We start from the raw sequence: 22,595 nt of genomic DNA, 5'->3' as shown, positions 1-22,595 counted from the left end.
AAATCCAATTGGAAAAAAAAATCCCATGGGAAAAAAAATCCCATGGGACAAAAAAATCCCATGGGACAAAAAAATCCCATGGGATTTTTTTATTTTTTTTAAACACGATTTAACGCGTTGAAATCGCGAGAAATGCTCATCATTTGTTAAAAGGTAGTGTTTCTGAAGGTTACATGAATAAATCTCTAAAAATCAGAAAAAAATCCCATGGGATTTTTTTTTCCCATAAAAAAATGGGATTTTTTTTCTATCAAAGTAAATTGAACGAAAATAAGCACAAATGCTTTAACAATGCTTAAAATCGATAACTAAGCACAAACGAACGTGTTTTATGTTTTTGAAAATCCCATGGGATTTTTTCTCCCATAAAAAAAGCTGGAGAAAAATCCCATGGGAGAAACCAAAATTCCCATGGGATAATGAAAAATCCCATGGGAAAATACAAAAATCCCATGGGAACCCCAACTTTGCAAATAAAGTTCATAGTGAAGAAAACGCATTTAACAAGCAAAAATAACCAATTATTAATCACAAGTTAGACTTTTATCTTATACTTTATCACAAATAAGCAAACCTTCAAGAAAAAGGGTACTTAAGTTTGCGAAATTTCGGTTTCGCAAAGTTTTTCCGGTGGCCGTTAAAACTAGATTCAATGCACGTGCGAGAAGTGTCAGTCCGCAAAGACTTATCAGGGACGATGGTTTCCGCACTGAAAGGAAGTCTCTTCTAAACGAATATCTAATTTAAACTGACTGTTCGTTCATAATGATTTGCATACATAACAATATTATCTCGCTAAATTAGCGCCTAATTTAAAGAAAAATAATAAATATAAACCCACACATCAGGGACGTTATCGCCGTGGCGTTGCTTATATGGTGTCCGCTTAGCGACAAGGAAGTCGCGATTTCCCTCAAACGAAGCCATTATCTGTTCTACCCAGGAAACGGACTCGAGAGCGTTTCAAAAAGCCTTCAACTTTCTATGTAATCGAGGTTTATACTTATATCAGGGACTGATTTATACGTTGGTAATCTATATGTTGCTCGTGCGAGCATAACATCAATAGTATAATTTTATGCTTTCATGTTCGTACCCGAAGTCTACCATCGCTAGCTTTCGTAACGATGAACGTGACCTATTGTTGGCGTCGAATGCTTAATCTAGGGGACACGAATAGTCAACGCGACTTGCGGAGCCTCACTTTCGAACACCTGAAGATGCCTGCTGGGTAAATCGGTGTCAATCAAGGACGATACTTTTACATATTTTTCGTGTATTGAGGAAGTATATTCTAAACACAACTCTATTCCAATTACACTGAACATACATGTAATAAGCCCAGTTTTTCTCAGAGCGCGGACTCATCTGTCTTACGAGGTTCGATCAGACGGGCCCCAACATACCATATGAGACTCCGGCGTCCTCATTGTGCTTATCATTGTCCTGTCCTTGCCGTCAACCGCGCAGTCCCGGATATCCTGTTCAGTACCCGTGCACTACACATCGTCGATCTAGATGTAGCTATTTCCTGATCAGAATTCCGCCTCAATGTTTTATCTAGTAGTGATCATCCTGGTGAAATCAATTTTGTATGAAATATAAAAGATGCGTTCGAATGTTGCGTTCATCAAATTTCAAATTTCCGAAATGAATTTAAATGTGTAACAAACATCATCATCATTAACAACATAATAATCTTGTTCACCATCAGAACTCTTGTCTCAACGCAAGTGCGTAATGCGCTTATCTTTTTCTTTTGAAGGCAGTCTCTTCTATATACAAATCCAGTTTAGCGGAAAGTGTAGTGCCTGATTTAACTGAGCGGACTTCACAGGCTTATCTGGAACCACATTTAACGCACATGCATTAAGTCGAGTGTTCCGAGAGCGCGTCATACGATGCCCGAGGCCCAGCTGTCGACAAACGACGGCTGCGTTCGCGTCGTCCCAATTGTCATCACACACTGTGCCCCACTTGTCCGCGCGAAACACCTCCACTCCCCCTCTCCCCGCGAGACGCACGTGCGTTGGGTTGAATATGGTCTCCCGCTCTGCATGAGGAATATTTTGTAATTTTAATTTTACCTATTTATTTCAGCTCGTTTGCATTGAAATCCAAAGGCTTACTGAAACGCTCGCATGCCAGTTTCCTGAGAATAGCCCGTACTTGGTGTCTTTGGGGGAGAACCAAAGAACGTTCCCAAAGGGGGTAGAACTCATGAGCACCCGGTCGCTAGAAAAACACCATATCTACTTCTCAACGGCGATGGTTTGATGGTGAAATTATGGCGAGAGTTTAGTAAGTATATGAGTTTGAATTTATGAATGAATACATGAGTTAGTTATTGAATGTAATAGATAGGAACAATAGATGGTTTTCGATAATTGTTTGAATGTAAGAAAAGATAGGGAAGATACAGGGAAAAAAAGGGTGGAAATAGAAGCCGATAATTAAAGCGATAATGGGGACGGATGAGTGAGTATAGGGCTATGGATTTATGAATCAATTAAAGACGCAGTGGAAAATGTGATTTTCGATATTTGTATGAATTAAGACAGGAAGGGAGAAGATAACACGAAATAAAAATCAGGTATAATGCAAATCTTCTGATCGGTGAAAACAAAGAGTACTTATTTATTAGCAATATGTAACTTCATTTGTATTACTAAGTAAATATTGGGCTGTGATAATCATGATAATTATCCGCACGTTACTCGTGATTGCACAACCAAATTTTCTTCCAAAATTTAAAACCTTACTCAACGGATTCATCCCTGTTCCTCATCTAATAACTGGCAGGGGCAGACGACTCGGCACGGTACCAGCAGGTTCCGCCCTCAAAGTCGCGTGCCGCTCGATCTGCAAAATAAGCGGCACGCACGTTTCAGGTGTGTTTCTCTTTCTCAGCTATAAAGAAAAAAGGGACGTACAACTTCAAGATGAATCATTTTAGCCTCGTTCAGGGAAACCCGAGATTAATTATGTCCGTAAGGTGTCGTCCCAGATAAGCCTGTTCAGCCCGCACATGCTAATCAGGTACGACATTTTCCACTTTTATGGAAGTCATTTTTTAAAGGAGATCTCTCCTTAGCAAACATCCAGTTTAGACGGGAATCGGCGTCCCTGACTAGCATGTAAAAACTCCAGAGGCTAATTGGGGATGCCATTTTACGCACATGCATTAAGCCCAGCTTTCTCAGCACGAGGTTCATATGAACAATTATGGTATATAGCATAATTTTACATGTATGAGCCTAAATTTGTGGATTTGTTCATGATCGTATAGTAGATCGTTCCAGCCTAGCCTTTGCAGTTTGCACAAGCTAATAAGGGACGACACTTTCCTCTTTGATGCGATTTATCCTTTAAAGTTAGTCTCTTTTCCACTCAAATCAAGTTTAGGCGGAAGGTGTCGTCCTTGATTAATCTGTTCGGACTTCACAGGCTAATCTGGGACGACACTTTACGCACGTGCATTAAGCCCGGTTTTCCCATAACTATTGCTCATATAGCTCGCAAACACAAACTCGACACCTGTAAACTTTATAATCAGGCACTTGAACCCTTGAATGAACAAGCAAGCTTAAATTACACTTATCTGTTGGTAAAAACAACGCTGACCTCTTGAAGATTCTCTCGAAATCACATACTTATAAGCCATTATTAACATTGTTGGATTTAATGTGCTTATGTTGCCGTGGTGTTGGCAATCGTGATACATCGACTATCTCCGGAATCCTCCGTTAGATTGTTATATGCAATAAATCGTCTGCTGATCAAGAGTGTGGTGTTGGTTGGTTTGTCCAACGTAAAGCTATAGTCGGTTTAAGTCGAGTATGTCCTTTATCAACCATTATTATCTGAATGAAACTTCCATATGTGGATTGAGTAAATCAACATTGTTTGAACCTTGGTATCGGTGGGATTTTCCCAAGTATATTTGCTAGTTTACTTCGGTAATTGTCTAGTGGGTCTTATATTTATGATCTGCTTTGTTCGTGCATGTTCTTCACGAAATAAATAATAACAGTCACAAGTTATGGTATTTCAAATACATATTTAAAGTTTTGATTCCAAAACATAAACTAATGTATTTATGCATACAGGTTTGTTTCAGTTAATGCTGTCAAGCTATATATGTGTTCATAAAACGTATACTCGTCAAATGAAATAATACTAACGTTGGCCTCTTTCTTCTATCTGGAAGTCGTCTATCGCTATATCCCCGAAGGCCCCAGTGCCACGCGATGCAACGATTTTCACGACTGTTCCAGTCACTTGAACGGGAAGTTCTGCGCATGCGCTCTGTCAGATATTGAGCGAGAAATACGCCTCATCCGGCGACCATATCAGTGTCTTGGTTGTCGCGATCGTCAAGAAGACCTGACAGTCAATACAATTACCCACCTGAACGACAAAAGAGACGCCATAATGGCAAGTATGCATTTTGTTCGTTCGTTGTGTCATCATTGCAGGGATATTTGTCAGTCTGGCGTGTTGCCGTGTCTGTGACAAATAAACCCGCAAACACGACCGAATGACCAAAATACCCGCTATAAACACACAGGGCGAGGGGCCTATACGACATGCCTGACATTTGTTTTTTTTTTATTGTAACTGTGGTGCGTTGTCGTGTCAAACTCGCCAATACGATATTAAAGAACTCAATATCCGTATGCCCGGCATATAATTCATTTTTTAAACGCCTCTTGTTTCAGATCCGAAAATATGTCTGAAATTAACAATTATGATCTGCAAAAAGTATTATCAGGAAATAAATAAAGATGCATGTGTTTAAAATACAATTCAGTGCAGTTGGTGATATTGTTTGTTTCATTGCGAAGCATTCAACAATCAAACTTTGCGCGATTTATTATGACTTATCGACAAATTATAGTTTTACTATACTTGATGTTGTCACAAACATGAAACACTCACACGCGACATATACGTTTAATGCACTTTGCATTATCTCGGCGAACATAAACGAAAATGAGAAAGCTGTTCCTTGAAAATGTTCCATGTCCGAGCAAATTGCTGCTAACATATCCTAACTTCCGTTTCACTGATACGAAGTAGTGTTAAAAAACAATTGAAAATATTTATTCAAGTTTTGAATTTATAATCTAATGGACCTCACAAGTATTTTAAACTCAGTGCAGTTATCAGGTTTATAAATACAAATATAATGCATAATCAACCGAACTTAACATATTTTTTTAAATTTTCCCTGTTGCACAATATTTTTTTTACTGCGCTTCATTATGCTGACAGTATTTGTATGTCATACACATGTAATTTACTGAAATATTTCTAGCAATTTCCATAACTACTTCCACAACATATGAATGTGCCTACGTTTTGTTTTGAAATAACACACCTATTTTTTTATGGCGGGTCGTGATAGAAATCGATATGTTCATTAAAAAAACACACAGTTTATTTGTTAATATGGAGGGTTATGTTATACCGGAAGTTGAAAGCTGTGATCGGCATACCTTCATCGGTCACGTGGGATGTTTATCGGATCCAGCTCCATCTGTAGTCCTGATAAGGGATGCAACTGACGCTTATTAAACGTGCTTTTACAAAATTTCCGATATAGTACCGTTTTTAAAGATATGTTTGTACCTCTTTTGATATAATGAGTACGAATAATATTTGTGCTTTTCCATAGATGTTAATCTGTGCATTATCCAATAGCATTTCAATTATTTCAAACCTAGGAATGTTCAGGCTGTACAAATAACGAAGGAACGAATGTCCCGGCTCGAAATATTGTGAAAACAAACAGTGTTTCCGGCTTGTCAAAATTCGTAGGAACGATTGACCGGGTTGTCAAAATAAAGTAGGAAAAAACGATCGGTTATCAAAATAATATATGAACCAATGGCGCGCTGTCAAAATAATGTCGCGAGGGGACCAATATCCGGAACGGGGGGTGTAAGATATAAACATAGAAAAGACAAAGAAATCATCCCAAAATTGATCTTCGTTCCGGCTTATACTGGTCTTAAAGCATGTTAGTATTGCCTTGTCCCATATGAGCATGTGCAATTACTGCAGGCTAAACAGGGACGACACTTTTCGCTTTAATGGAATTTATCGTTCAAATGAAGTCTCTGCTTATCGGAAATTCAGTGTAAGCGGAATATGTTGTCCCTGATTATTGTATGCGGACTGCGCAGGCTAATATGAGATGACACTTTACGCACATGCATTAAGCCATGTATTCCAGAACGTGACTTACATATTCATTATTCCTTGCATAGTATATATTACAATATAACCGGCACCTTTCGGCAGTCTGCACATCGTATTTTCACTCACTCCTCAGTTCGAGATGTCACTGAAGTTGCACAACTGCACATGCGACATGGCATCTAAATCATACAAATGCTATAGTCACTACCAGGCCCCTGTTCCAGGGCACTGTTTCTCCTAATACTAAAGTCCCTTTTAAGAATAACCTGATTAAGTCGTTAATGCAACTGATTTATAACCCAGTTGTCCCAGAACGAGGCTCGTGGTATAATAGTCTTATATTGATGCATGCAGTTATTCGGCTTAGTTTTCAAGTGATATCTTTTCCATATTACATAAAAAGTGACTTGTATAAACACCTATCTCTGTACTCTGGATGCCCATTATTTTTAATAACATTTTTGTTTATATTTGCGTTGAAGATCGCCTTAATAGATTTACATAATTTTTATGTCATTAAACGCAATCTGAAATAGTCCATTAATACTCAAAATACCAGGGGAAAATACTCCAAATAAATTGTATTGAAATTATTGGCGTTTGCCCCTTGCACTGATCCATTTCAAGCGAATCTAAACCGCAATCATCGGAGTATTCCAGCCTTAAAATGTATTGACTTATGCGATACCCAGATATGCCTATGCACGAAAGTGGGACGAAACCTTAAGTTGACAAGGCCCAAAATTATTAAAACATCCAGTAGGTGGTTTGAATGATGTATACATGTAGTAACTATATGAAATGTTGAATATATATATATATATATATATATATGCCTAAATTGCATTGATGAAGTTTAGTTTAAACCTTTTTATTTTAGCTCGATTGCATCGAAAGCATAAGGCTTATATAAACGCTCTCGAGTCCGTTTTCTGGACCTAGAACCAGTACTGGGTTTCATTGGGGGAGATCTAAAGAACGCTCCCACAGTAGGGATCAAACACGTGACCTCCCGGTCGCTAGGCGGACAACATGAGGTCATGCGTTCGATCCCCACCGTGGGAGCGTTCTTTAGATCTCCCCCAAAGACACCTAGTACTGGTGTGATTAATTGTATGGGTGAACCCGCTTTAATTGACGTCATTTTTTTACCCGGGATGAATATAAGTGTTTTGTTTACAAAATAAGTCATTCGCGGCAATGTTGTGATTTTTCAAGATACCATGATGGACAAAGAAATGGAGGTAAGTATTTGTTTGTTCATGGTCGTAGTGTAATTCAAGTTTCCTTTTGAAATGTGATAATTCTATTGCTTTAATAACATGAACCGTCTGATCTAAAAGTAACACAAAATGTTGCAGTTTACCCCAATAGCGTTAAGTAAACTACTTTCCGCTATCCAAATTTAAATCAATTATTATTGTTATGTAATGCGTTATTAAACGGTATTATTTATGTTCATTTTAAATCAATGTTTTCTTTAAATTAACCCTAAAAGCTCAAGCATTTAGTTTGCATGTATATACTGTGCATTTAGGTTGTACTATTATTTAGATTAAGCATTTGATCCGATGCTCAGTTGCAAACAACTGAATATATATAAGAGATCGGCAGTGCAAAAAACGCATGCATGAACATGTTAAGTGCTTATATCGGCTTTATTTCCCAAACAAAAGTATGAGTAGGTTATTTGACTTCCGTGATGTGACTAAGTACTATTAAAAGGAAAAAAATAAAAAATCATATAAATATAAATGAGCCTCGTTTTGGGAAAACGGAGCGTAATGCGTGAGGTAAAGTGTCGACCAGATAAACGGAGCGTAATGCGTGAGGTAAAGTGTCGACCTGATTAGCATGTGAACTTCAGAAGTCCGCAGAGCACGAAACGACACTTTCCGACTACACTGGAATTTTGTTTAGAGGACTTCATTTAAATTAAAAAAAAATCAATAAAGCAGAAAGTGCCGTCTCTTATAAGCCTGTGCTGTCTGCATAAGTTACTCCGGGACGAGCCTTTCCGCACATGGATTAAGCCTCATTTTCCCAGGCCGAGACTCGTTGAAATGTCGGCCTACTTCCTTTTTTAAACCTCATAGTAAGGTTAGAATTCTGATCAGAATACAATGATTACATACATCTTGAGATGCTGTATTTTTAAGATGTAATAATGCCAGCCCTGGACTTACTTGAAGCCCAGCATCCGACAGACGACAGTCGCTTCCCGCGCGCAGAATCCGTCGTCGCACACCGCCCGTCGCTCGCTCTCTTTGTTCTATTACACTAGACCTTCCAGACACGTGCTGTCTCGAGATTACACGCGGATTATAAAATTTACGTGAACAAGTCATTAAAATGGATTGTCTCAATAAACTATCAACGTCATTAAGAGAGAACTATGTTTAAACTAAAACAACAACATTATAATATAATTATACATAATAATTAAAACTAGTATTATCAATAATTGCTAAGAAATCAATAATGAATTGAAATTAGTACAACATATAACAGAAACATGTCAACACTATATGTATAAGTCCAGTGTTTGTGTTCGATTTGATACCGTGTTTTAAGATCTCTTGTAAGGGAAACAACACATACATTCATGAACGCTTTTGCAAATGAACATATACGATTGTTTTCCTTTGCGCCGATGCCACTCGCATTTTATGAGAATATGTTCTTGGTGTTGTGTGCTTTTATTTTAAAATTTAGCAAAGAAATCAGTATGTTTATTTCGGAACCGGCGTGCTAAATACAACAGAAAATGTATAGTCTAGGTTCCGAAATAAAATAATGCTTGCCCACAGGTTACGCTTCAACAAATATTTAGATACGAGTACATTGGCAATATCATTTAAGATGATATTTTCTTGCTAGTTTTATGTTATACGGTTAATGCTACATTCTAACAGTATTTTGATATAGCAAATTAGATAACATAATAACGACGTGACGAACAATATTGACGTCATTCAACACAATTTGAGTAGGACAATGTTGATAATACGTTTCATTGAAAGGATATCCCAGCACGCAGATATATTTTATCCAACATTTAACAATTTCATCGCGGCTGTCCGGTTAGGGAAGTGGTTGGTATACGCGCTTCTCACCTAGGCGGCGTAGGTTCGATATCCGTTCCCGAAAGCATGTGAGTTTGGTGGTCACCATGCCGACTGGCGGGGTTTCCGCACTCCCGCCTACACACACAAAACAATATCATTTCAAATGTAAAATACGTCAGCAACAACTCAATAGCCGGATATTGTAGCTATAATTCGTCAAAACTTTCGTGAGTCAAGTTAGTAAATTAGATAAGAGTGCTAGTACTTATTCCGGGTCTTCACATAATGCAGTCTCTGACGCGGAAGGACCTCATAAACTTCGAAACACACACACACATTTACAACCAACTCACCACATGACATGCGGGCATCGTGATAATGACCGCATAGTACCGCTTTCGGTTCAATACTGTAACAACGTGGCCAGCCTTGACTCAGATTCATCTCGTTCCCATGGCAATGTATGTATGTTATGAGTAACAATCGAACACCATCGACTTATTTGTTCGTAAACCGGAATTTAAATGCATGTTTTACCAACGTAAGTGTGACTTGTTATGAAGGCCAAACTATGATAGTATAGTTTCTGTACCCGCGCTTGCGCATTATGCCTCGGGAGTGAACCAAATAAGTACACTGAATACGTACCAAGACTGCAGAGAAGTTTACGAGCCTCACTCTAAGAAAACCGGGCTTTATGCATTTGCGTAAAGTGTCGTTTCATATCAGGGACTTCACGTTTGGATTTTATTGTATTTTTCGTTTAAAATATTATATTCTTGGCAAAATTCAGTTAAGGCGTACAGTGCCATCCATGATGAGCCTCTTCGGACTGCACAGGCTAATCTGGGACGACACTTTAAGCACATACATTGAGCCCCGTTTTCCCAGAGCGAGGCTCCATTGTTCCACTCGCACTGAGCGCTTTCGATTCTATACATAATAAATCGTATTGCTTACATGCTAACTAGCAAAAGTTAGACAGTTAATGACTTTTGGTGGACTTGGTCTTTATTAATTAACATAACAATAAAACCATCAGTGCTATCCATAACTAAGCGTTCACGTACGTATTATAATTATTTTCGATTAACTTGGTTTTGTAATATGAAATACTGTAGGATCATTACTATGTGTGGGGTATAATTTTTTTGTTGATTTTGTAGGTTGACTGATCCACGAATTAGACACAAACGCATCAAAAAACTACCCTAGTTCTTATGTGTGTTCTACAAAATCAGAAATCCGCGAATTAAGTTTCCCACTAAAGGACATTTTTTAAGGAAATTTCATGCCGACGAATATTAATGCGCTAACAGTAGCCCACTCGTACTCACTCCGTATACAGTAACCTACTCGTACGCACTTCGTATACAGTAACCCACTCGTACTCACTTTTTATACAGTAAAGCACTCGTACTCACTCCGTATACAGTAACCCACTCGTACTCACTTCGAATACAATAACCAACACGTACTCACTTCGTATACAGTAACACACTCGTACTCACCCCGTTTACAGTAACCCACTTATACTTACTCCGTATACAGTAACACACTCGTACTCACTCCGTATACAGTAACCCACTTGTACCCACTCCGTATACAGTAACCCACTCGTACTCACTCCGTATACAGTAACCCACTTGTACTCACTCCGTATACAGTTACCCACTCGTACTCTCTCCGTATACTGTTACCCACTCGTACTCACTCCGTATCCAGTAACCCACTCGTACTCATTCCGTATAGAGTTACCCACTCGTACTCACTCTGTAAACAGTGACCCACTCGTACTCACTCCGTTTACAGTTACCCACTCGTACTCACTCAATATACAGTAACCCACTCTTACTCACACCGCATACAGTTACCCACTCGTACTCACTCTGTATACAGTAATCCACTTGTACTCATTCCGTATGCAGTAACCCACTCGTACTCACTCCGTAAACATTAAACCACTTGTACTCATTCCATTTCTGTAACCCACTCGTACTGACTCCGTATACAGTAACCCACTCGTATTCACTCCGTATATTGTTACCAACTCGTACTCACTCCATATACAGTAACCCACTCGTACTCACTCCGTATACAGTAACCCACTCGTACTCACTCCGTACACAGTAAACCACTTGTACTCACTCCATATACAGTAACCCACTCGTACTCACTCCGTATAAAGTAACCCACTCGTACTCACTCCATATACAGTAACCCACTCGTATTCACTCCGTATACAGGGACCTATTCGTACTCACTCCATATACAGTAACTCACTCGTACTCACTCCGTTTACAGTAACCCACTCGTACTCACTCCGTATACAGTAACCCACTCGTACTCACCCCATATACAGTAACCCACTCTTTCTCACTCCATATACAGTAACCAACTCGTATTCGTCCGTATACAGGGACCCATTCGTACTCACTCCGTATACAGTAACCCACTCGTACTCACTCCGTATACAGAAACCCAATAGTACTCACTCAGTATACAGTAACCCACTCGTAATCACTCAGTATACAGTTACCCACTTGTACTCTATCCGTATACAGTAACCCACTTGTACTCACTCCGTAAACAGTAACCTACTCGTACTCACTCCGTATACAGTGACCCACTCGCACTCACTAGTCTCCGTATACAGTGACCCACTCGTACTCACTCAATATACAGTAACCCACTCGTACTCTTTCCGTATACAGTAACCCACTCGTACTCACTCCGTATACAGTAACCCACTCGTACTCACTCCGTATACAGGGACCCATTCGTACTCACTCCATATACAGTCACTCACTCGTACTAACTCCGTATACAGTGACCCACTCGCACTCACTAGTCTCCGTATACAGTGACCCACTCGTACTCACTCCGTATACAGTAACCCACTCGAACTCACTCAGTATAGAGTCATCTACTCGTACTCAATCCGTATACAGTAACCCACTCGTACTCACTCCATATACAGCGACCTGCAGACGTCAGTAGCCTCCGTGTCAGCCCATGTGTCGCCTCACACAGGGTCAATCATTTCCGATAAGTTGTGCTACCACGCGACCACGTCGCGTCTTGACATAGGTGACGTCAGTCTGAACGTCCAAGTATTGGCTCTAAATCTGCAATATGATGACTTAGAATTGACATTCACTACAAAATGTTGTAAATTTTTATATGATTTAAACAATGCGATAATGTTCGTTTATTTTAAATATGAAAATGGACTCGAATATCGGCGTGACATGCTCAGAGTCATCGTAATCGGCGGTCTATTATACGTGGGATTCACATACCTTGCAAAGCCATAGTTTCATTAAAATTTAAATGTGCAAGAGTGTCCATTAGTTGTAAAAGGAACACGAAGATCCGCGTGACATATCTCTTACAGGCTGCGGTCAGTTTAAACGCTTTCGGGTCCGTTTTCTGAGTATAACCAGTACTTGGTGTATTTGAGGAACAATTATCCGTCGGAACCAATATCCGGTCACCGGCGATGTGAGAGCCATCGGTCTTACTCGATAAACATAGCACAGGCACTGAAACCATCCCACAATCGTTCCGGCTTATACCGATCTTACAACATGTGCATAAAGCCTCGTCCCATGTTAGCATGTGCAGTCACAACAGGCTAAGGAGGGACAACACTTTTCGCTTTAATGGATTTTATCGTTTGAATGAGGTCTAGGCTTAGCGGAAATTCAGTGTTAGCGGAAATTCTTGTCCCTGATTATTCCGTCCGGACTGCGCAGACTAATATTGGATTATACCCTGTTTGCCAGAAAGAGACTTAAATATTCATATATGCTGTAATAGTATATACTTAAAACAGGTACCGTTTAACGGTCTGTACATCGTATTCTCACTCCTTAGTTTGAGATGTCACTGAAGTCGCACAACTGCACATGCGACATGGCTTAACCATTATACAAATATAAAAGTCACTACCAGGCTCCTGTTCCACGGCCCCAGTTTCTCAAAATACATAAGTCCGTTTTAAGAATAGCATGATTAAGTCGTTTATGTAATTGATGTATAACCCAGTTGTCCCAGAACGAGGCTCGTGTCATAATAGTCTTACAATAATGCATGCAGTTATTCGGTATATTTTTCAAGTGATTTCTCTGTCACATTACATAAATATGTACTTGTACATACACCAATGTCTGTATTAATTTGTAGATGACCATTTAGTTTCATACTATGTTTTTAAGTCATGTTTGTTTTCATATGCTTAGAGGGTCACCTTCATAGATTTTCATATTTTTAAAAATGTCATTAAACGTTTTAACTGATAAAAATCTCTAGATTATTTTACTAGTAATCAAAATACAAGTAGAAAATACTCCAATATATTGAAATAAGTTTAAACAGATCCATTAGAATAAACGTTTTGTATCGTTCCGAACTTGAATATATTACATATACACCAGTGCTAGTCTTGTGATATAACGGTCATTGGTGTGAATTCTACCATAAGTGCACTTTTTCATGTTATGAATAGTAAACCTCTTCCTTACATCGACAGACGTCTTCATAAACGATGACGTCATTGAGCATTTTATCACGTGACAATGATTAGGCTTCCCGGCTCCGACAAAATATTACTGGTAACTATCTGCACAATAAACACATACACGATATTTTGGTACAGTTCAAGAGAGCACAAAACCTACTCATTCACTGTTGAAGACGTGTATATCATGCACAACATAGCAACTTCACCTTTAATTATTTCATGCATACCATGCACAGAGCAAAAAAAAATATAAAAACACAGCGGGTAGATTGTATAGAGCAAACATCAACTATATAGATACGACTATACATTTATGTTAATAAACATATCATTAATATTTTATAATAAAAGAAAATCATATTCATAAATATAAGCCATTTAGAATGCTGGGCTTAATGCATGTGCGTCAAGTGTCATCCGATATTAGCATATGCAGTCCGCGCGGGCGATACAGGAATTTTATGAAATGTTTCGTTTAATAGAAGTATCTCCTTAAATGATATCCTTTTGAGGCGGAACGTGTTGTCAGTGATAAGATTGTGCTGACTGCACAGTCTTATCTGGGAAAAAACTTAACTAACATGCATTGAGCCCAGATTTCCCAGAACGAGGCTCATATTCGGGGCTTAATACCTGTGCGCAATGTTTTGTCTCAAATTAGCCTGTGCATTCCGTACACGCTAATAAGGGACGACACTTTCCGCTAATATTGTATTTTGCGATGAAAGAAAATCTCTTTTAAGCGAATGTCCAGTTCAGGTGGAATTGTCTTCCTTGATTAGCCTGTTCTATGTCCGACAATCCCGACCGCTCTCAATGTGGTAGACAACGAACTGTACGAACAGTACATTATACATAAATACACGTAAAGCCTTCACACACATGGAGGCTGCAGAGATCCCTAGGGCGACCACCAACCTCAGAGTTATATAGATCGCTCTTAATAATGCCCGCATAAATACAAAATTTAGAAAAAATAATTGCCCGTGTTGAATGACGTATTCCTTTTAGAACGCGTTCATTAAGTGGCCGTTAACGCCACTAGATCAGCAACGTTTTCAAGCCCGTTTTAAAATATAGGTGTATTATCATGCCAATATTTGATACACAAAATACAACAACTGTTATTTGATTTGTATCTGTGACGTTAATCAAAAAGCAAGTGTATGTCGCTCGCAAATTATCATATCATCGAGTATTTGCGGCAAGATGATTACAACTTCCTGAATGAATTACAGTCTAGACATGCTGTATAATGCCCATATTTGACCTCTGATCTCGTATTGTTACCTTTACTTTTCAGTTTCGAACCCGTTCGTCGCGCGACTTGCACTGAAGGGTATAAGCAAATAAATATAATTCGAAGGGGAAAAAAACATGCAAAACCTGTTAGTTTTCATATCAATTGTGTCTTCTGGCAGTTTTACACGGGTGATTCCGATACGTGTTGCCATCGCAGCAAACGACGTCATCTGTGATGGTTGACATGCTGGGAATTTAAGGTGAATTGATTTGATCTTACACCGATATGATTCATATTAAAACAAGGTCCCAAGTTGAGTTTTAGATTTATTTTTTATAAAGGTATTTGAATAAATTATGGAGAGTTGGTCGTTTCCACAACATTGACGCATGTAACAGAGTTGTATTCGAAAATGAGCTTAATGCATGCGCGAATAGAAGCGTATTGAGACACTCTTACTTAGTTCATTCCTGTACAGAATTTTTGATCGCTTTTCGAGGAGCTCTTTAGAACGCCTCCAAGTTGATTGGGATGATTAGTTGACGAGTCAGGGACATGTCGAGTGTAAGATGGACACTTTATCAGAACACTACCTAGAGCGTGTTAAGCTGTTATACACCGAGATTCGGGTAGACGCTACAAACTATGTTGTTAAAAGCCTCCCTCATCAACATATTGCAAGCATAACTATCAACCTTCGGTCAAGTGCAGTGGCCCTATTGATCATCGGCGCACTTGGAACAATATCATTTGCGTTCTGTGAACTTATGGCTTTATTCATATGCGTAAAGTGTCATCTAAGATAAGCCTGTCAGTCCGCACATGTTAATCAGGGTCGATTATTTCCGCTTTCGTTAAAATGAAGTCGTTTCTAAACGATAACCCAAGCAGAAAGTTTCGTCGATACTTAGCCTGTAAAGACTGCACGGGCTAATTGTGGACGTCACTTTACGCACATGCATTAGCCTTGTGGCAGAAATATCACAATAATGCTAGTCAGACGGAAAAACATACAGACGGTCGGATGTATACCTGCGATACTGCCTCCTGCTTTGTGGGGGCATAACTCACCAATAAAATAGAAGTGCTCAACAATATGGGGAACGGTGATTGTTCAATATAGTTACATCACCTAAACACACTGTGCACACAATTGCTCCCCCACTTTCGAATTTACATACGGATTTCATTGCTCAACACTCCATACAGACCTACTTTTACAATATTTATATAATTGAATTTGATAATAACCTGTTTTCTGTAAATTATTAAGTTTCCCTTTCCAACCGTGTACTTTATTGCAAGCATCGTTATTATATACGCTGTAAAACACACGGGGTTAAACTTTAATTATTTTCAAAAGTTAAGCGATCATTTTGCAGGCATGTGTGGTAATTATACAACTCAGACTAACGCCATGGTTTAATTGATAAAAAGTCCATTTTTATTGACCGATAGAAAGTCTCGGTTAAAATCATACGCATCAGAAGGCATAAGTTGTTTATTAACCGCTAGACAACACTATATCGGAAGGAACATAGTAACATCCATGTTCTATCTTCACATTTTACCACTACAACTGAATGTATATCCAAGAAGAAACAATAATTGAGTCGCGTTCTTGGAAAAACGGGCCTAATGCATGTTTGTAAAGGGCCGTCCCAGATTAGTCTGTGCAGTCCGGACAGGCTAATCAGGTATGACACATTCTACTTGTATGACATTTTTTGTTTTAGGCAAGTATATTCTTAGCGAATATCATATTTAGTCTGAATTTTATTTATAGAAGAGACTCCTTTAAATGATAGTCCTTAAAAGCGGAAACGTTCGCCCCTGGTTAGTTTGTGCGGACTAAGCGGGCACTTTGTGCACATAATCTGATATTCGAAAAATTAATTCGAGGTTTCAGACATTCTCGAGATGGGTGCGTTATTTTTCAGTTTGTGTTATTGTTAATTAATTAACAATGGAGCCTTCTTCATGTTAAAATTTCCCAACACTCCAGGCCCCGATTTCTCGAAAATTCTTAAGTTATAAAGATTAAATTAAGACTTAAACCCCATTTAGTGGTTAAGCTAAGTACTGCAACTTAAACCGATTTCTTAAACGAGTTGAGTGAAGAGTCTAGCTAAGCGATGTTTATGCGATTATCTTGCCGATAGTTTTGGTAACAATCGGTACTCTTCCAAAAGTCGTCTGTTTACAAACAAAACAAAATGGCCGAAGAAAAAAACAAGAAACGCTGTCAAAATTGGTCAAAGGCTGAAAAGGCCTTTGCATTAGAACTTATCAAATCCCAGGAAGAGATTTTTGAGCGATTTCAAGGGGCAAATCAAATCCCGTAAATTTGTTCGTGAAATCGGATTAATTTCAGCGTTTTTATCTCGTTTTTTTATCTGATAAGCTCGTTTTTATCAGCTTAACTTAAATAATTTGACTTAAGAATTTTCGAGAAATCGGGGCCGGATTAATTTAAGCGATCAACTTAAGCTCGTTTTTACCAGCTTAACTTAAATAATTTGACTTAAGAATTTTGGAGAAATCGGGGCCTGGCCAGTTGGTCTCCACGGCGTCATTGGAGGCAAGAAAGTTAATGTCAATGACGAAGTAAATATCCTTCGGCATTAGACAGTTATGTACTAACAACGTTTATCTTAAGAGTACAATATATTTTAAAGCCCTCTTTTATAGGAAGCTATAAAAATATCCAAGAAAAATTGATAGTAACGGGTGGAGAAACTACCTCGCGACAAAAGAGCAGAGTTTAAAACTTGATACGGCGCCCTAGAAGTGATTGTTTCACGCTTTGCGACGCACTCGAATTTTAATCCAGTATCGTATTTTCAGTATTTAATTATTATGCAAAGAATTACCAAATGTGGGGTTTGTTTTGAATCACAGGGAGAAATCAACATATTAGCTAAACAATAAAATGTAAATAAACGAAAATAAATAAATACACTATTTAAAACTTTCAGTTGCGAATTGTAGTTTCTCATTCAGGAATTTCTTTAAATGGTTCGTAATCGGCTTGGGTTTACGTTGATATTATCAACATTCTGGCCAAGTTTCACTAAGATTCAGTCCAAAATATAGCAATAGAGTAGTTTCATGTGTTGAATGTGTGACTTTGGGTTTAGACGCTAGAGGCGCACATTCAAACTCGCTCAAGGTATTATCAAGATAAACAGTTTGACCAATTGTTAACATATTGAATCATAAATGCGGCGCCTATAGTGGTTAGGCAAATTTTCTAAGAGTTTCAATGATGAAAAACGTGGTTTAAGACGCAAGTGACTAGCCTTCAAACTACGTGCTCATGTGAGCTACAAACGCGTCAAATCAAGCTTTAATCATTCGTGTTATTTCATAAAAACTATTAACAATTCAAGGAAAAATCATATATATGTATCAGTCCTGTGGAATCAACTTATATATAACTGTAAGAATTATAATAATTACTGTAGTGGCTGCATGTAACATGTGATACTTAAGAGATGCATTAACACTGCATAACGTTCAAGATGTACATGGATAACATTAATTAAAAAGCATATACATTTAACAGGCATTCCAAAGAGTATCAAACAAATCTAAAACGTTGATTTAGCTCTATGGAAACATGTTAAGAATTCAAAAAGAACATAATAAATATGTCATTATTTTATCTTTATGGATTGCGTTTCCTTAAAGTTTATAAAGTAACAAACATGAAACTTGAATTTCAGAATTCGCTTATAGTTCACTTATTGTAATACTGTACATATTTTTCACCTGTGTATAATTAACCACTTATAAGCCGAACAACACGCCGAACGTGCCAGTTAGCAGCATTGTTTGTACCGCGATAACGCAACGAAAGCTCGTAGATATTTAACGCCTTTGCATAGTCTCCTTCCATTTCATAGCAGTGTCCCAGCATGTTAAGTGCTGTCTCGTCATGAAACAGGTTAATGTCATTTCTTATATCATATATAAAAGAATCCAATGTTCTTAATGCCTGTAGCTGGTTATCAGTTTCACCAAGTCCTCCATACGTGAGATACTGCAGATAGTGTAGGAACGGACGAGCATCCACCTCAGCACTGTCCATCCATTGTTTCTCAGTGTAATCTCTCTGTGCCACTTCCTCTTCAGTGATATTGCGATTCATTTCAAACAATAAAATGAAAGGGGCACAGTGCGATTCATGTCTTGAAAAATTTACACAGAAAGCGAATGGCAGTTCACCGTTGTCAGTGTCGCCTAATAGCATATCAGCAAACACCTTCAGATCACCGTCTCCCAGTATGTGTCTACATCCACACACAGCCTTGACCTTGCTGTGATACCTCCTCTCCACATCCTCCAACACTCGAACTGCCGCTTGAAGATGACCACTGCAGTATAGCATAGAAGCAAACTTTAAGCGACTAGAAGCTACATCCGAATTTAAGGAATATTGGACACGCCTTATATTTTCGCTGTCAAAAACGTTTTGTAGTCGCAAAGAGTAAGATGATTGAACGGAAATTTGTAACGCATAAATGTGTTTAATAAATTCAAGTGCAGCAGTTTTTGACATGGCATTCGTTGAGTTTTCAAAACATTCAAAACAATTGCGTATTACATATTTTAATTTATGCTCAAAGGTTGAATGAGAACTGCTCTGATCAGGTTTGATATATGTTAACTCACGGTTCAATCTGTTCAAGCACTCAAACTTCAGCAGTAATCTGATGCTGTTATGTAAAAATACACCTCTTAGTTCTCCAGTCTGTACATTATGCAACATACTACACGCTTGTAACCGACAACTTATATTATCTATACCAATACAAAAAACATCTTGTAAGTTATTCCTTATCAACGAGTCTATATACACTAAAAGGCGTGTCTGCAGCAACTTTGAGAGTTTCCCATCCAACAAGTTCACACCTTGTATGATATAATGCGGAAGCCTTCCCAATCGCAGCCATCGCCTTAATACGTGCAAACAGAGCAAAAGTACAAACATAAGGTTGTGTTCGCACCACAGAGAAGGATGTGTTTTTTCTATCGTGAAAAACATTATAGTTTTACAATGAAAGCTTGTTATAGCATCCCCCACAATGTTAGCAAATAATGATTTTTTGATAAGTTTTAAAACAATGTAACATTTTATTTGAGTCATATTGAAGCTAAATATCAACTTTCGTTCTATCAGGTTTGGAGACAGTCGCCATTCTTCGCGCTTGAAATCACTGTCTGGATGTCCTGCTGGTACCAGGAAACACGGAGCTATCCGTGCAGCCTCGAGAAGCTGAACAGGTGGCCAGTGTTTACCTCTACACCTGTCTATCCAGTGCTGTATTTCAGGAAGAGGTTTGCGTACATGAAATGCATTTACAATATCCCAGTTAGGCATCCAACTCACAGAAGGCCCATTTTGAGTTGCCTCCCCTCGATCTCCTCGATCTCTTGCCTCATACGCGATTGCAGTTTTACATCTTTCAGCGCTGAACAGTATTTGCCCAGAATCTTTCCTTACGAACCTGTCATCGGTCAGACTGGTCACTGGTTCCGGTGTGTAGTTTTGGATGACTTGTAGCAAGTACTGTTGAGGTGGAGTGGTGTTGTCGTGGAGCATCAGAAGGTTCCCCATCCCAGCCTCCCAGTCTTCCCAGACGGTCATGATATTGAATATATGGCTACTTACTAGAAAATCAATATCAGACTGGAGACCGGGAGTTGTGGTCCCTTCCGACTGGCTCCCGAAATGAAAACACTCATGGTTCTGTCCTCGTAGTTTCTCTGATATTTTCTGAATGTGCTCCCTTCGCAAGTAAGTTCTCCTCCGCTCCAATACAGTTTCCTTCCCAGCTCCAATGTAGTCAAGTGCGTCAAACATCCGAATAGACAATTCTGTGAAATGCTCTGGAATCTAAATATGCATATATGATATTACTTTCAATTAGTTTTGAGCATTTGTACGTATATATTGAGCATAATTTTGCAATATTTTCGATACACATTGCGTATAATATTTGTTTAATTTTATATAAATTACTTACATGTTTATGTTGATAACTCTTTACTAGTACATCTTATTTTATCGTTTGTATCAAACATGCAGCAAATGAAATATAGCAAAACCAAATGTATTGATAGTACTCAATATAAAATAGTTTAAGTATGTAAGTATATTAAATCGACAAACATGTATACGAGAACTGATAAATCCATACGCGCGCTGATAGATATAAATCAGATATGATTCAAAATCAATAGATTGAAGTCTTATTTAAAATTGTGATTTGCTCCGTTTTATGAAAGAATATATTTCCAAATAAAGGATGTATGTGTTTTGATTTTTTTTAACCGAACATGTGTACGTATGTAAATGTGGACGCCCAGGTTGCCTGATTGTGAGTTGGGGACCGACCCGTCAGTTCGCACGCCTGCCAGTCGTTGTTTCAGTTAGCCAGTCAGAAAGTATATCAGTCACTCCTTGTGTCTAGGCTGTCTATCTATATATTTGTCTGTCTGTCTGTTAGCCCGCTCTGCCTGTCCAAAGAAAGACTGACTTACTTCTTGAACGATGCCTGTCTGTATTCTTAACTTCAGATTAGCCTATGCAGTCATCATAGGCTGATCAGGGACGACACTTTCCTCCGAAAGTGGATTTTTTTCTGAAGAGTATTCTTTTAAAAGAGAGGAAAACTAAAAAACGGAAAGTGTCGTCCCTGATTACCATGTGCGGACTTCACTGGTCTGTGCGGAATACACAGGCCGGTACGGACTGGCTATTGTGAGACGATATTTTAGGCACATGCCTTAAGCCCCGTTTTCACAGAGCGCGCCTCATGTATGTATGTGGCTTTCTTGTCTGTCTATTTTTACATTTCTGTGTGGTCAACAATTTGTGTGTCTCTCAGTCAGTTTGCCCGTATCTCTGAGAACGTGTTCTGTATTCTTTATGTTCAGTATAAACTATCAATACAAACAACAAGTTTACAAACAAATGCTAATGATATACCTGCATGATTGATTAAAGGTTTTGATAACGCTTTTTGTTCGACACTCTTCTGACACCAATATCGCTTTCCTAATAAAAAAACGTGTACCATGATAAGCAAAAATTATATACTAGAAACTTTGTTTATACGATTCGAAATTTGGATGAAAATATAATTGCAAGTTAATATTAATTTATATAAAAGTACACACCAATTTATTACATGGTCTATTCGATCAAAGTGACTTGCCTGTCATTGGCTTTTATGGATAATCATATCCAATATATATTTAAATCAGATTGTTGAAAATCACAATGCATTAATTACTTATGTTGTAGAATAAATACACAATTATTAAGTATTCAAGTGTTTCGCTTGTGTATTCGTAAAAAGGAAATATTTAGAGGATAATACACGGCTGAGCCGAGGCGGGCAGTGATAATCGGCCCGCAGGGAGCATAACGACCCGTATTAACGTATATAATATATACCTAACTTTGTTTTGTTTATCTTTGTTTTGTTTTTTTCTCTAAAATGTATTACAGAACCAGGTTTTTGTACTTTTATTTTCATTC

The 22,595-nt window shown here is 38.3% G+C and overlaps 1 protein-coding gene across 1 annotated transcript in view; it reads right to left on the bottom strand.

The window, feature by feature from the left end:
* Nucleotides 1-22,595, bottom strand: part of LOC127850624 (uncharacterized) — a 346,937-nt gene that overhangs the window by 61,005 nt on the left and 263,337 nt on the right. The window contains exon 7 of the mRNA XM_052383800.1: nt 20,557-20,945. Within this exon, the coding sequence (XP_052239760.1) occupies nt 20,557-20,945 (389 nt within the window). The remainder of the gene's footprint in view (nt 1-20,556; nt 20,946-22,595) is intronic.

Source organism: Dreissena polymorpha, chromosome 11 (assembly GCF_020536995.1).
Source record: "Dreissena polymorpha isolate Duluth1 chromosome 11, UMN_Dpol_1.0, whole genome shotgun sequence".
NCBI classification, from domain to species: Eukaryota; Metazoa; Mollusca; class Bivalvia; order Myida; family Dreissenidae; genus Dreissena; species Dreissena polymorpha.
The sequence above is the reverse complement of the archived record's forward strand: the minus strand, read 5'-3'. Positions and strand labels throughout refer to the sequence as shown.